The sequence below is a fragment of the Prionailurus bengalensis genome, chromosome C1 (genome assembly GCF_016509475.1).
Source record: "Prionailurus bengalensis isolate Pbe53 chromosome C1, Fcat_Pben_1.1_paternal_pri, whole genome shotgun sequence".
In the NCBI taxonomy this organism is placed as follows: domain Eukaryota; kingdom Metazoa; phylum Chordata; class Mammalia; order Carnivora; family Felidae; genus Prionailurus; species Prionailurus bengalensis.
The window spans coordinates 100,443,161-100,458,313 of record NC_057345.1 but is presented as its reverse complement, the minus strand read 5'-3'; the positions used below and the strand labels follow the sequence as shown (position 1 = coordinate 100,458,313).

Genomic DNA, 15,153 nt, shown 5'->3' with positions numbered 1-15,153 from the left:
ACTCCCTGGGCGCACAACTTCAATTAGTCACTTGCACACCTGTCTCGGGGCTTTGCTTCTAGAGGGCGTGACCTAAGACACTGCCTCTAAAGGGCCACACGATCTGCCCCATCCCTCCCCTTCTGGGCACAAGAGCGCCTTGGCGCTTGGCCCACGTATGTGATATGTCCTTTCCAAAAGAGAATTCCTTCACGGCCCATCGGATGCGTGAGGAAAAACTGAATTATAGCGTGTGCTTAATTATTCAGAATCTTCCACCCACACCGTCCACGGGTGCAAAGTTCTGGAAAACTGTGATCTGCATGATAACAGCCACCTATAGCTTCGGTAATTACCCTGGGGGAAAAGACTTTTATATTAAGGGCATGATTAATATAAGGGGACCCATTAATTTGCTGAGCATGAACATTTACATGATTTATTTTTGCATATGTCACAAACGAGCTTCAAGGGTAAACATGGTACCAACCGCTGAAAAGGGTGTACCTCCCCTCCTCCTGCCAGCCTCTATTACTTTCACTTTCGTTTCTACTTCTGAATCCCACTCTGTCCCCCCCTGCCCCCCCAGTCCACATCTCAGCTTATTCGAGACCGAGGCACCCTACCCCGCACCTTGAGAACAGAGCTAACCAACTGGTGGCTCGCTTTTCTTTTTCACCAATTCTTCTTTCTCCCACCTCTAAACCTCAACCATGTTGAGGCTCCCTGCAAGAACCAATTCGGTATCAACCAGCTAGTCCCGGGGTCCGTAACCTGCAGCCCGCAGGCCAGACCCAGCCCACCACCTATTTTTGTCAATAAAGCTTTGGTGGAACACAGCCAAGTGCATTTGCTTACATACTGTCCGCGGCTGCTCTCGCTGCGGAGGTGACTGCTGCGGAGGTGACTGCTGCAGAGGTGACTGCTGCAGGCCTCCCACGAGGCCAAAAATACTTCTCACCGGAACCCTTTATGGAACATAACTGCTAACCCTGCAGTAGTGGCTACCCGAACCGCGGGCCGGAGGGCCTGCGGCCACCCAGGCCTCCGCTGCTCGATGCCAGAGGGATCATGTCGTTCACTCTGGTTTCCCTGCAGGCCGTCCTCGCGTTGCTTACAACCTGCCCTGAATACAGAATGAAAACCTGCTTCCCGTGCCCACCCCAGGGCCACGCATCCAGTGGTCTCTGCGCAGAGCTCGATTCCTTTCAAACCTTGCGGGTCTAAGTGTCAGGCGAAGACACCGACTGGTCGCTGAAGGGGGCCAGGCAGAACAGGTGTAAGACTGATGGCCCACGGCTCCCAGGCGTCCTGTTGGCACTGCTAATATTTTTTGCAAAGAAAAGGTTTACAGAGGTTTCCCAAGAATTTAAACAATAGCACCGCCTGGTCGCTTGCCCCATTTACTCTGCTCTGTATTTCATCACAGACTTAACACCACCTGATATTACGTTATATGGTGATTTCTGTCTCCTTAATCAGGTGGCAAGCTCCGTGAGAAGAGACGTGGAGTGTTCTAGTGCCTCCTCTATTCCCAGCACCTGTTGACAGAAGATGCTCAATGCATCTCTGAATGAATAAATGAATGAAAGACCAGGGAAAGGGGCTGGACTCTGCTGGTAGGTTTCAAAGCAGCTTGAATCGGCCCCGGAAGTGGCCCACTGATTGCCTTGAGAGCTCATGTTCCAGTGTCTGGAACCCTCTAACGCACAGATGCCTCCATCGACAAGTATTTATTAAACACCTACTGAGTACCAAGTCCTGAGCTAGGCAATTTGGGATCAGCAGAGAGTCTAATCCCTGGCCTCCAGGTCTACGCAACACAGTGGGAAGACACGAGACACATTCAGGGAAAGCAACATGGAGCCGGAGGCAAGACAGAGAGAAATACCTGGATCTAGCGCTCCTCCTTCAACAGCGATGATACAAAACAGCTTGATCAGATCTCCCCGGATAACCGACGGTGTGTCTGAATGCACGGAGGCATTAAATATAGGACCTGGAAAACAGTGATGGCACCTCATTATTCCCCTTCACACTCGTGTTTAAATTCCATTCCTGGCGCTCTAATGGCCATCTAAATGTGGCCCGCCTTCCTTGGACCTGGGCTAGGTGGCGGTCTGAGGTGGCTTTGCTTCTCTTCAGAGAGACACGTGCATCACGCACAGTCAAATGAGCGTCCTCTTCATTACAGCCACCACAGAACTCTTCCTACAGAATTACTTTTGCTTCTGGCTTTTCCCGTACCTCTTCTCTGATGACAACCGTGGTCCATTCGAAGGCCACCCCCACCTGCCAGCCTGATACAGCCTGGGTTGCTTCTGCTTCTGTGCGGGTCACCTCCAGGCCAAGGTGGCAGGAGAGCAGAGGGAACAGGACTGGCCTGGGGACACTTCTGGCCCCCGACGGGGAGAGCGGCCTCGCTGTGCTGGGGACAGGGGCTCTGCCGTTAGGAGGCTGAGATCCAGTGAGCAGACCAACTTGCCAACAATGACGACACTGTAGGGGGCACTGGCGGGGACCACAGGCTCCAATCTGTCAGGGGAAATCGAGGCAGCATGGGTATTGCTTCAAAACACTACCCACACAGGATCGGTCTTGCACACCTTCCTGAGAACACCTCTCCTTGACTTTCAGTTTGCTTTAAAAAAAAGAACTTTTGGGGTGCCTGGGTGGCTCAGTCGGTTAAGCAGCCGACTTCAGCTCAGGTCATGATCTCACGGTCCGTGAGTTCAAGCCCCGTGTCGGGCTCTGTGCTGACAGCTCGGAGCCTGGAGCCTGTTTTGGATTCTGTGTCTCCCTCTCTCTGACCCTCCCCTGTTCATGCTCTGTCTCTCTCTGTCTCAAAAATAAATAAACGTTAAAAAAAAAATTAAAAAAAAAAAAAAAGAACTTTTTCCTTCTTCCAGAGGCCAGAAGATGGTGCTACTCAAAGTGTGCTAACTGTATAGGGCACAGGTACTCCAAGCTTTCGACTTGTGAGCACAAAAATGAGCAACAAAATTGGAAGTATAAAGAGTGAATACACAAAGAGAATTTAGTGCTAGAATTTCATAATATTTGCCACAGAGTCAGTTAGATGCATCTGACTGTAGATATCATTGCTATTATGCTATTTGATTACTAGACATAAGTAAGTGACTTATTAAATTAAAAAAAAAAAAGTATGCCAGGGCGCCTGAGTGGCTCATTTGGTTGACTCTTGGTTTCAGCTCGGGTCATGATCTCACGGTTTGTGAGTTCGAACCCCACGTCGGACTCTGCACTGATAGTGCGGAGCCTGCTTGGGATTGTCTCTCTCCCCCTCTCCCTCTCTCTAAGAATAAAATACGGGGCACCTGGGTAGCTCAGCTGGTTGGGCTTCTGACTTTGGCTCAGGTCATGGTCTCACGGTTTGTGAGTTCGAGCCTCACATTGGGCTCACTGCTGTCAGTACAGAGCCGGCTTCAGATCCTCTGTTCTCCTCTCTCTCTGCCCCTCCCTTGCTCATTCTCATTCTCTTTGTCTCTCTCAAAATAAAAATTAAAAAAATAAAATAAACTTCAAAAAAAAAAGTATCCCTTTGCACGGCCGCAATCTGGCTCCTATCCTCTTCACTCCTTTTCTCCTCGGTTTTAGGTGACAGCATTACGTAGCTTTCAGCCAACCTGATCCGAAGAGCTCAGTATTTACCTTATTCTAATTTCTAAAATCTCAGAACAGGCAAACCTGAAGAAGGTTCCAGAATACCTATGGGACTTCTCTTGGGTTTCCTGGGAAGCAAAAAGAGATGGCCCTGGACACAGATTCTGAAACTCGTTCAAAGCTAAAAATATTGTGATTACTATCTTTTAAATCAGATCATCAAAGAGGGGGAAGTACTTTTTTTTTTAACACCTACAAGAAATGACCGAGAAAGAGTGTGAAGGTCATGCGAACCAACGAGGCAGAGTCGAAAAGGCTGTATTTTCACTTCACCGTGAGCGGGAAGATGAACTGCTCGGATTGCTTTCCTCACACCAAGGATCAGAGTGGTCTGTTCTGCTGGGAGAAAGGCAAAGGGCGGGCGGAGGAGACGGCAGCCCAGAGGGGTGGGGCAGCCCTGAGCAGGTTGTGGGGAGAGTTCAGATGAACCACGGGCAGCAGGAGGGCATCAACTCTGGGGGCAGGGCGGGGGGATCATGACGGAATGGTGGTCCCGGGCATGGGGAAAGGGACGAAAACAGAGAGAAGAGGGAAGCCTGACCTACGTGTGGATGGCCTGCCCTTCAATTAACTGCCCTCCCAGCCACGGTTCCCACAGGTCCTGACCAGCCTGGATTTGATCTACCTGGATGGCTCCCTGGGAGTGCACGTTAGTAGCAGCCAAGGTGACCCGTGAGGACCACACGTTTTCTCTGACTAGAGACAGAGCTCCACCAAGGGACTTTCTGGAAGTGTCCAGCCCCCTTCTGACAGACCACAAAATGATAATAAAACAGGAAGATCCTCATCATGGATTTAGGTTTCTAAATTTGAACCCGCAAAGGAAGACTTACCAATTTGGACAAATTTCACTTTCGTTTCTTTGTATGTCCAAAGAAAACCCAAAATGCCTTGTAGGTCACAAGTTATGGTTGTCATTTCCCCTAGCGGCTACGGCTGTGGGAACAACGGAGCACTTGTGCTACGGCTCACGATGCAGACAAGGGTCTGGGAAAAGGCCTTCATTGTGATATATAAACGGCGGTGCACTTCCTTCTAATGAAATCAACAACTTGCTGTTAATATGGGTCTTTATGCCAGCCTTGGAAATATTTTTATTATGGTCAATTTCTGTGGTAATGCTGTTTTTGCGAGGGAATTTGGTTAACTTCACAGATGACAGACGTCGGCACAGAGAATGTAAGTGAACAATCAGAGTCACTAGATGTCCCCCGATTCCTAGTCTGCAGACAGTAAGCACATGGACCACTTAGTTTTTAAATACAAACACCGACAGGACCATGTTCCAACTCCAGCCCCTAAAAAAAAGGTTATAAACAGCAGTGTTTTTGTGAAAGCCCAAACTGTAGGCCACCCGCATGTCCATCAATAGGGTAATGGTTAACTAAATTTTCTAGGAGGTGTAGTCATTAAAGTTGTTATTTACCTAGAATTTGTTTTAACATGAAAAATACGTGTCTTATAAGGTTAAGGCGGGAAAGCAGATCATGAAAATGTATATACGGCCTGAAGTCACAGTCATGAAGAAAACACGTAAGAGAAGATTTCTAGGAAGACAGACAACACCAATTAACAAGGTCTGGTAGGTTATGGGTAATTCTTTTCCTTCTCTACTGTATCATATTTAAAGTGTTTTCTCTTTTAAGGAGAAGAGCTTTCGTATTATCCTTTTTGCAAGGCCAAAACCTTGAACACCATAACATTTAATCCGTATTTCCCCCCTGACACTTTGGGTCAGTGAAATTCATGAGTCAGCAGGGGCCCTTGGGAAACACTGTCTTCGTACCAAGAGGCAAGTACCCCCAAACCAGAGGATAGAAAGGTGGACACCAGGAAGGACCTCTTTGTCATATGGCTCTTATGGTGTGCTGCTGATTTTTAGGAAGCAACCACTCTTCGATATCAAGTCAGTGCTTGCTGGGAGTCAATCGGGGTGAGGGCACTGAGCTGGAAGGATCTGATGGCAACTTCTCCTAACTCAACTGTGAACTGGCCATGACAACTGCATGGATTAAATACAATAAAAATCTTAGCCAGTCTAAGAACGAAGCCAGTCTTCAACCTTTTATCATTTTATCTGTTGTGCAGAGATTTAAAGAATTGAGAAATAGATTCAATACCCATTCCTCGCCCAGGAATAAAAAGATCTTATGTCTCCCTTCTTTCCCATAACAATTCGAGAGAAACAGTAAATAACAAATGTAAAACAAGATGGAATAAACTCCTATAGAGAGTAAAACAGATACATGAATGAAAGACAAAGACCACATAATCCTCTGAATATCAATAGATACAGAATAAGTATTTGACAACATTCACCATCTCTCATGGTAAAAACAAACAAACAAACAAACAAAAACAAACAAAAAAAACCACTCACCAAACCAGTAATGAAGGGAAACTTCCCCAACTCAATAAAGGGCATCTATGAAAAAACCCACAGTTACAATGATTCTTAATGGTAAAAAACTGCAAACTTTCCCCGTAAGATCAGGAACCACACAAGGATATCCTCTCGTGCCACTACCATTCAACGTTGTACTAGAGATGCTAGCCAGGGCAATTAGGCAAGAAGAAGAATTAGAAGGCATTCAGTTTGGAAAGGAAAAATTAAAATTGTCTCTATTCACAGATGCCATTTCATTGTATTTAAAACAGTCCAAGGAATCAACCAAAAAAAAAAAAAAAAAAAACAATTAAAACTAATAATAAGCCCAACAAGGTTACAGAGTCTGACATCAATATGAAAGGTTGCAGAACCTGACATCGATATACAAAAATCAGTTGTGTTTCTTTCTATACACTTGCAACGAATAAACAGAAAAGGAAATTAAGAGAGCCATCCCAGGGGTGCCTGGGTGGCTCAGTCGGTAGAGCGTCTAACTCTTGACTTTGGCTCAGGTCATGATCTGCTGGTTTGTGGGCTCCTGCTCCATGTCGGACTCTGTGCTGACAGCATGGAACCTGCTTGGGATTCTCTTTCTCCCTTTCTCCCTCTCTCCCTCTCTCCCTCTCTCCCTCTCTCCTTCCCTCCCTCTAAATAAATAAATAAATAAATAAATAAATAGCAATTCCATTTACAATAGCATCAAAAAATAAAATACTTAGGATAAATTTAATGAAAGAAGTTCAAGATTTGTATGCTGACAACTATAAAACATCACTGACAGAAATTAAAGAAGGCCCAAATAAATAAAAACATGTACCATGTTCATGGATCGGAAGGCAGTACTGTTATATGGCAATACTCTCCAAACTGATCTACAGATTCAACAGAAGTCCTATGAAAGTCCCAGCTGTCATTTTTGCAGACGTTAATGGGTGATCCTAAAATTCATACATATATGCAAGGGACATAGAAAAGCCAAAACAATCTTGAAAAAGAACAAAGTTGGGAAGGCTCATATTTCTTGATTTCAAAACTTACCTCACAGCTCAGTAATCAAACAATGTGGTACTGGTATAGGAACAGACATACAAAGCAATGTTATAGAACTGAGAGTCTAAAAAAACCCTTACACTTATGGGTAAATGATTCTTGACAAGTGTGCCAAGACAAGTCAAGGGGGAAAGAAGAGGCTATTCAACAGATGGTGCAAGAACAGCTGGTTCTTCACATGTAACAAGGCAAAACTGAATCCCTTCCCCTGCCACACACAAAAATTAACTAAAATGGATCATAGCCCTAAATGTTAAGAGTTGAAACGTAAAAACTGTTAGAAGAAAACAGAACCATAAATCTTCACAACCTTGGATCAGGAAATCGTTACTTGGACAAGACACCAAAAACATAAACAAAAAAAGAAAAAACTAAATTGGACTTCATCAAAATTAAAAGGTTGCATGCTTCAAGGGATACCATCAACAAAGTGAAAAGACTACCCACAGACGGGGAGAAGGTATTTTTAAACAATGTATCTGTGAAGGGGCTTGTATCCAGACCGTATGAAAAACTCAACTAACCAATGATAAAAAGATAAATAACTCAATTTAAAAATGAGTAAACAATCTGAACAGACAGTTCTCCAGAGAAGATACACATATGACCAATAACTACACGAAAGGATGCCTAACATCAACAGTCATTGGGGAAATGCAAATTAAAGCCACAATAAAATACTACTTCACACACCCACCAGGTTGGCTCTTCTAGAAAAGATGGAGAATACCAGGGTTGGTGAGGATGCGGAACACTTACAACCGTCACACGTTGCTGATGGGAATATAAAACTGAGCGGCTGCTTTGGAAAACAAACATGGCAGTTCCTCAGAGTTAAAGAGAGCTACCATATGACCCAGCATCACTCCTCGGTGAGAAATGAACTCTTGTGTCCATCCAAAATCTTGTACGCTAATGTTTATGCCAGCATGATTCACAGTAGCCAAAGAGTGGAAACAACTTAATGTCCATCAACAGACGAATGGATAAACGAAATGTGGGACGTCCACACAATGGAATACTATCCAGCCACGAAAAGGAATGAAGCAATGGCACACGCTGTAACATGGACGCTTGAAAACATCATGTAAAATGAAAGAAGCCAGGCACAAATTTCCACATATGTGATTCAATTTATGTGAAATGTCCAGAGGAGGCAACTCCACAGAGACACAAAGATTAGTGGCTGCGGGGGGCTGGGGGTGGGGGCGGGGAGTACTAATGAGTCGAGTTTTTCTGGAGCGATGAAAAATTCCGGAAGAGATTGTGGACGGTTGCACAACTCTGTGAATATACTAAAAACTACTCAATTGTACAGTTCACATGGGTGACTTTTCCAATGTGTTAACTGTAATTCAATAAAGCTATTATTAAAAAAACAAACAAGCAAATACACAACAAAAGAAACTTGCGCTTTCTCTGCTCTTTCCAAATCTCAGAGTTTAAATCAATATTTCCTCTTCAGTAACCTAAAGGTTAACGGATTAGAAGATGCCAGAAGACAATTTTTTTAAGTTTTTTTAAAATTTATTTTGAGAGAGTGACACAGAGAGAGAATGAATCCCAAGTACGCTCCATACTGTCAGCTATCAACACAGAGTCTGATGTCAACACAGGGCTCAAACTCAGGAACCATGAGATCATGACCTGAGCCAAAATCAAGAGTCGGATGCTTAACCAACTGAGCCACCCAGGTGCCCCAAGATAATTTCATTATAGTATTAAAGTTTATGTTAATACAAAATAATACTAAAAAAAAAACTTTAACAGAAAAAAATAAACTTTAAGGTCTGGTTTACTTTTAATATAAAAGGTAATCATTTAATTCAACAAATATCTCGTATTCACTATGCTGATTCAATTAACACTTGAATTTTTACAGGTGAGTATAAATGTACACATTCAGAAATTTCTCCCTGGGATCCATGGGAGATTGACTGAAAACATTCAACATTAAACTCACAAATGATGATCGTTTCACCTTGATATCCTAAACAAAACTGGGGATCAAAAACTTTTAACTGACCTACCTACCAAAATGCACACACATAGGCAGAGATTTCAGAAGAGCTTCATGAATTACACAGATGAAAAAGAAACATTTCTCTATGTATCCATGCCATTAAAAAAAAAAAAAGTGGGCCTTTCCGCCTTACAGCATAAAAACATTCTACTTAACCAAAGATAAAATCAAGTCGGAAATAGACACAAAAATGCCCTTGTTTTAACTGATCTTCCCATACATGAACACCACCAATAACTATTCCTAACGAACTGGTGACAGGTACATTCATTCATCCATACCACCACAGCTCCGGTAACTCAATTAACTGACGGGAAATCTTTCTCCAGTCCCAAAGCAAGGGGGAGGCATAAGGTCAGAAGCTCACCCCCTACGGGGAAATACTGCTCTGTAAGTTGGACCAAAACTAGTGCCCATCACCTTCAGTCCTGGGGACCCCTAAAGACCCACTAAAGAGTGAAAGCTATGGGGCTGGATGCCACGGGGGTCTTGGCTCTGAACCTTGCACTTCAGCTCCCTCTTCTCTTTGTACTCCACCGTGTTCTCTAAAGGATCTAAAGTAGCTGAGTTTGGGTTCATCTATTTAAAAAAAAAAAAAAAAAAGGTAGTTTTTACACACAAAAACTGATACACGAATGTTCACAAGGATTATTCGCAATGGTCCAGGAACTAGAAAACACCCGAATGGCCACAAGCTGATAAACAGACAAAGAAAACGTCGTGTCTCTGCACACTGGAGTATTATTCAGCCATAAAAATGGATGAAATACTGATACATGCTACAACATGGATATCCTTGAGGACACTGTTTAACAATTAAGAATACAGGCAAACAAAAAACAGAAAACCCTATGTTAAGGTGGAAAGGAAAAAAAAAAAAAGACATGAAGACCATATATTATATTCCATTAACGTAAAGTGTCCAGAACGGGTACGTCTATAGAGACAGAAAGAAGGGGAGTGCTTGCTGGGAGGCTAGGGATTGAAGGGTGTCGGCGGAGGGGTACAGGATTTCTGCAGGCGTATGAGGAAAATGTTCTCCAATCGACTGTGGTGATGGCTTCACAGCTGTGACTGTCCTCAAAGCCACTGAATTATGCCCTCTGAATGGGTAAACTGTATGGCACGTGAATCACACCCCAATAAAGAAAGCCATTTAAAAAAAAAAAAAGTAAGCCACTGGATCAAGATCCTAGGGTCTCTCTAGTTCAGTGTGAGGTTCAACGGGGCTCCCTACTCACCAGCAGTCTGGAAGTCGATCTCAATAGGGTTGGACAGACTGGTTGCTGCTTCTCGCCACAGGCTGCCCCGGACAGGAGACCAGGCTGTCACCACGCAGCGGTACAGCCCCGCATCCGACACCTGAGTCTGGTACATTCGATAGCGAAACTCATCTTCCTGCACCTTCTCTAGCACAACGCCATCCACCCGCGATGCGTCTGTCCAGTTCTCCAGCTTCACCACGGAATCCTGGTCCAGGGAGATGATGTACTTGGTTTCATTGGGGCTGGAGAGGTCCCCAACAGGCTTCTCAGCGGTGATGAGAACAGAGTAGCGCGGCGACTTAATATTCTTGGAAGACACTTTGCACGTCATCTCAAATGTATTTCCTGCGGCAAAGAAAGGCTTTGGCTGCCTTGCCTTCACCACAAGCACGGAATCTGGAACGAAGCACCAGAAAGAGGTGATTTCCAACAGGCCTGGTTAAAATGGACGTACGTCTGAATGCACAATGACGGGGGAATTGGAATTTACGCGCAAACTACCGCACGACAGCACTTAAGAAAATCCGGAAACCCGGAAAGAAAACCACACGGATCTGGAAGCAGGCTACAGGCCACCATGCTGGATGAAGCAGAAGAGTCTGGAACGATTTGGTGGGCGTGAGGGAATCTGGGAGACTTGTGGTGCCCTCAAGGACAGGAGGCAGAGCTCACACTTAGAGGACGGGAGGAGACGTGGTTGAACCCATCACCCAAGGGGGACTCTAGGCCATGCCAGTTGCCTGCCCTCCCCTGAGGTTCTGCTGGGTGAGGGAGAGTCCGCTGGGAGGAGCAGAGCAAGGGAGAAATGGGTTCTTTCTGTTTCATCATATGATGCTCTCGGTCAGAATGGGGTTATTACTCAAGTGACTGGAACACACACCTGTAGCTCTAGTCCTTCCCACAGAGACACTGTTTTAACATTTTGGGCGAGTGTCCATGGCTACACTAACTTTACGTTTAAGCACGTTACTCCCTGCTTCTCTGTGAAAACAGAAATCCCTAAGCATATACACATTAGGAGTCATCTATATTATGACAGCTCAATGTCAGGCATGCGGAAGGTACTTCAGTATTGGTTGAATGGATGAATAAATGAATTAAACATACTCTTTTTATCCTTTAATAAGATTATTAATTCTATAATCTGCCTAGCTAGAAACTGAAATTTTTATATTGGGTTTTTGCACCAAACCTATTAGGCAGAACACGTGTGTTATATAGTGTCTGTCCAGTGTCACCAGTTCCTGAGGTCCCACGGAGCCACCCACATTCTTTCTTGGTTCTTGCATGAGTTTGGTAATCCACTGATTAATTACCCAAGTACTTAGAGCCTCCCATATTCCAGGTACTGGCAATAAACAAAGAATGCCTTATATGCTAGCAGAGGAAGAACAAAATAAATAAGTAAAATATACAGTATGGTTAGCGGGGGATCACGTGTGAGAAAATGAAGATGAGCCAGCAAAGGAGGCGGAGAAGGAAGAGCTGTGAGGTAGGAGGGAAGCCTAGGGAGGACACTGTCCCACAGCCAAGGGAAGACCAGAGAGGACGGCGTCCCACGGCCAAGGAAAAACCAAAGTACTTCTGGGAGGAGGGAATGATCACCGGCACTAAATCCTAAGTCAAGTAGGACAGCCAACAACTGGATTGTGCAGTATGTCAATCACTAGCGATCTTAACATGAGGACCGGGGACAAAAACCTGATCAGGGCAGGTGCCAGAAGGAACAGGAAAAAAGGAACTGGAGACACCCAGTACAGACAAATCAAATGCTTTGGCTATAAAACGAAAGAGGGGCGCCTGGGTGGCTCAGTCGGTTAAGCGTCCGACTTCAGCTCAGGTCACGATCTCGCGATCTCGCGGTCCGTGAGTTCGAGCCCCGCGTTGGGCTCTGGGCTGATGGCCCAGAGCCTGGAGCCTGCTTCCGATTCTGTGTCTCCCTCTCTCTCTGCTCCTCCCCCGTTCATGCTCTGCCTCTCTCTCTCTCTCTCAAAAATAAATAAACGTTAAAAAAAAACGAAAGAAAGAGCAGTGAGTGGGGGCCAAGGGGCTTGGGGAACGGAAAGATGGAGGGTGAAGTGAGATCAAAATTACTCTATAGGGGCACCTGGGTGACACAGTTAAGCATTTAACTCTTGATTTCGGCTCAGGTCATGATCTCAGAGTTCGTGGGTTCAAGCCCCAGAGTCAGGCTCCACACTAAGCATGGAGCCTGCTTGGGATTCATTCTCTCTGTCTCTCTCTCTCTCTGTCTCTCTCTCTCTCTCTCTCTCTGCCCCTCCCCTGCACATGCACATGCATGCATGATCTCTATCTCTCAAAATAAATACATAAACTTAAAAAAAATTCCTTTAAAGGGACCTCTGGGTGGCTCAGTTGGTTGAGCATCCCACTTCAGCTCAGGTCACGATCTCATGGTTCGTGAGTTCAAGCCCCACGTGGAGCTTTGTGCTGACAGCGTGGAGCCTGCTTCGGAACTTGTCTCCCTCTCTCTCTTCTCCTCCCCCTCCCCCCCCCCACCGCCACTCTCAAAAATAAATATTAAAAAAGTTACCTCATAAAATACAAAAGTAAAAGACAAGAGGTCTAACGGTACGTTTATAGTTCAACAGGAAAGGGCTGGAAATTGTAGTAATGTTGACAACAGAAGAGGGGGGAGCCACATGCCTGATCGGTGGGAGAAGCTGCCCTTTGCTAGGACCTGAGCTGGGGGCGAGCGTGGGGAAATTCTCCTCTGATGGTTTCTGCTTCTTTAGGGAAAGAGAAAGCAGGGCAAACAGCTGAGGGTAAGGCTGGGAGAGGAGGATTTCAGAGAAGGTGGTATGCAATAATCACTGTGGAGAGGAGGGAAGTGAACAGATTAGGGAAATGCAGAATGATTGCCAGGCAGCGTTGAGAGCTCCGTTGCCATAAAGGATCCGAGATTTAAAGAGAAGCCAGCCCACACGTTTAAATGTTTCTGTCCAATGACAAATGCAGGTAGGGGGAGAGCAGGAGGCTTTGAACTGGCCCGTGGTTAGGTCAGAGCACCCTGCAAAACCAGAGCAGGGCAAAAGGGAGCTCAGCGTGCAAGGGGGCGGTGACGGCTGGCTGGGAATCTAAGCGAGGTGACTGCACATCTACCCTCTCTCTTCCACCCCCAGACATACCTCAGAATGAAAGCAGGGGCTATTAAAAAATGGGCAGGGGCACCTGGGTGGCTCAGTCAGTGAAGTGTCCGACCTCAGCTCAGGTCATGATCTCACAGTCCGTGAGTTCGAGCCCCGTGTCAGGCTCTGTGCTGACAGCTCAGAGCCTGGAGCCTGCTTCGGATTCTGTGTCTCCCTCTCTCTCTGCCCCTCCCCTGCTTATGCTCTCTGTCTCAAAAATTAAAAAAAAAAAAAAAAGATGACACAGGGCAACAGGTGTAGACTGGACTGCCCTTGACAAGTGGTGCTATGACAGGAGAGAGAAATGAAGGCCAGTACATACAAGGTCATGGACTGCTGGTCCGGTAGGATTAAAGGGCTGATGCGGGAGTACTGGAGGGGGTGGTGGGAAGAAACGGAAGGTGTGTTTATTGAACAGAATGCCTGGAATGGAGGGCGCGGAAGGTTTTTGGTGATCACAACTCAGACGGTCTAGTGTAGGGTGTGAACGTGGGAGGAAATGACCAAGCCACACAGAGGACACGATGACTCGGGAGGAGGGCAGGGGACTGAGACAGAAAGGTTTATCTTCACCAGGCTTTTCCACCCTGGCCACATAGGAGAAGTGGCTTGGCAGCATTTAAAAATTCCAAAGCCCAGACTACATATACCCTCAGGCCAATTATGACAGTACCCCTTGGGGGACTTAAGTATCGGGGTGGTTTTTTTTTAATGTTTATTTATTTTTGAATTTTTTTTTTTCAACGTTTATTTATTTTTGGGACAGAGAGAGACAGAACATGAACGGGGGAGGGGCAGGGAGAGAGGGAGACACAGAATCGGAAACAGGCTCCAGGCTCTGAGCCATCAGCCCAGAGCCCGACGCGGGGCTCGAATTCACGGAGCGCGAGATCGTGACCTGGCTGAAGTCGGACGCTTAACCGACTGCGCCACCCAGGCGCCCCTAATGTTTATTTATTTTTGACAAAGAGAGAGAAAGAGACAGAGACAGAGCATGAGTGGGGGAGAGAGAGGGAGACAGAATCCGAAGCAGGTTCCAGGCTCCGAGCTGTCAGCACAGACAGCAGCGGGGCTCGAACTCATGGACCGCGAGATCATGACCTGAGCCGAAGTCGGACGCTTCACCGATTGAGCCACCCAGGCGTCCCAGGCATCAGGGTTTTTTGGAAGCTCCGCGGGTGTTTGCAATGTGCATCCAAAGTGTGGGCCAGCGCTGTACGCAGAGAGAAGCTAGCAAGTCAGTAAGAGGACTGGAGTGTGTGGCCGTGAAACAAAAGTGCCTCCCTTCCCAGAAGGAATGAGGACCAGGAGTCCAATGAGGGGGTGGCATGAGCTGATGAATAGGCCCTGCTGTAGAAGAAACGTGGGGAGGAAACCCCTCTACTCAGGAGACCCCAGGGGAAACAGCGGCCTCAGGGGACAGAGCGAGGCTGGTCATGTTTCAGGTGGGAAGAGAAAGGAATGTTCCAAGCTGAGCTTCAGGCAACGGGAGATCCCACGGAGTCTGAGAGAGCCCTGTTTGGGTTTGGGTGGGGGGGGGGGTGTAGTACGGAGGGGGTGGCAACCAGTCAACTGAGGTGTGTCGAAAGGCATGTGGTACGTAACACCTCGGGC

At 46.2% G+C, this 15,153-nt stretch overlaps 1 protein-coding gene across 1 annotated transcript in view; it reads right to left on the bottom strand.

Moving 5' to 3' along the window:
* PTGFRN (prostaglandin F2 receptor inhibitor) overlaps positions 1–15,153 on the bottom strand; it is an 87,875-nt gene that overhangs the window by 8,077 nt on the left and 64,645 nt on the right. Inside the window, exons 6-7 of the mRNA XM_043575944.1 lie at positions 10,367–10,786; positions 1,871–1,978 (exon numbers count right to left, since the gene is read on the bottom strand). Of these exons, the coding sequence (XP_043431879.1) occupies positions 1,871–1,978; positions 10,367–10,786 (528 nt within the window). The remainder of the gene's footprint in view (positions 1–1,870; positions 1,979–10,366; positions 10,787–15,153) is intronic.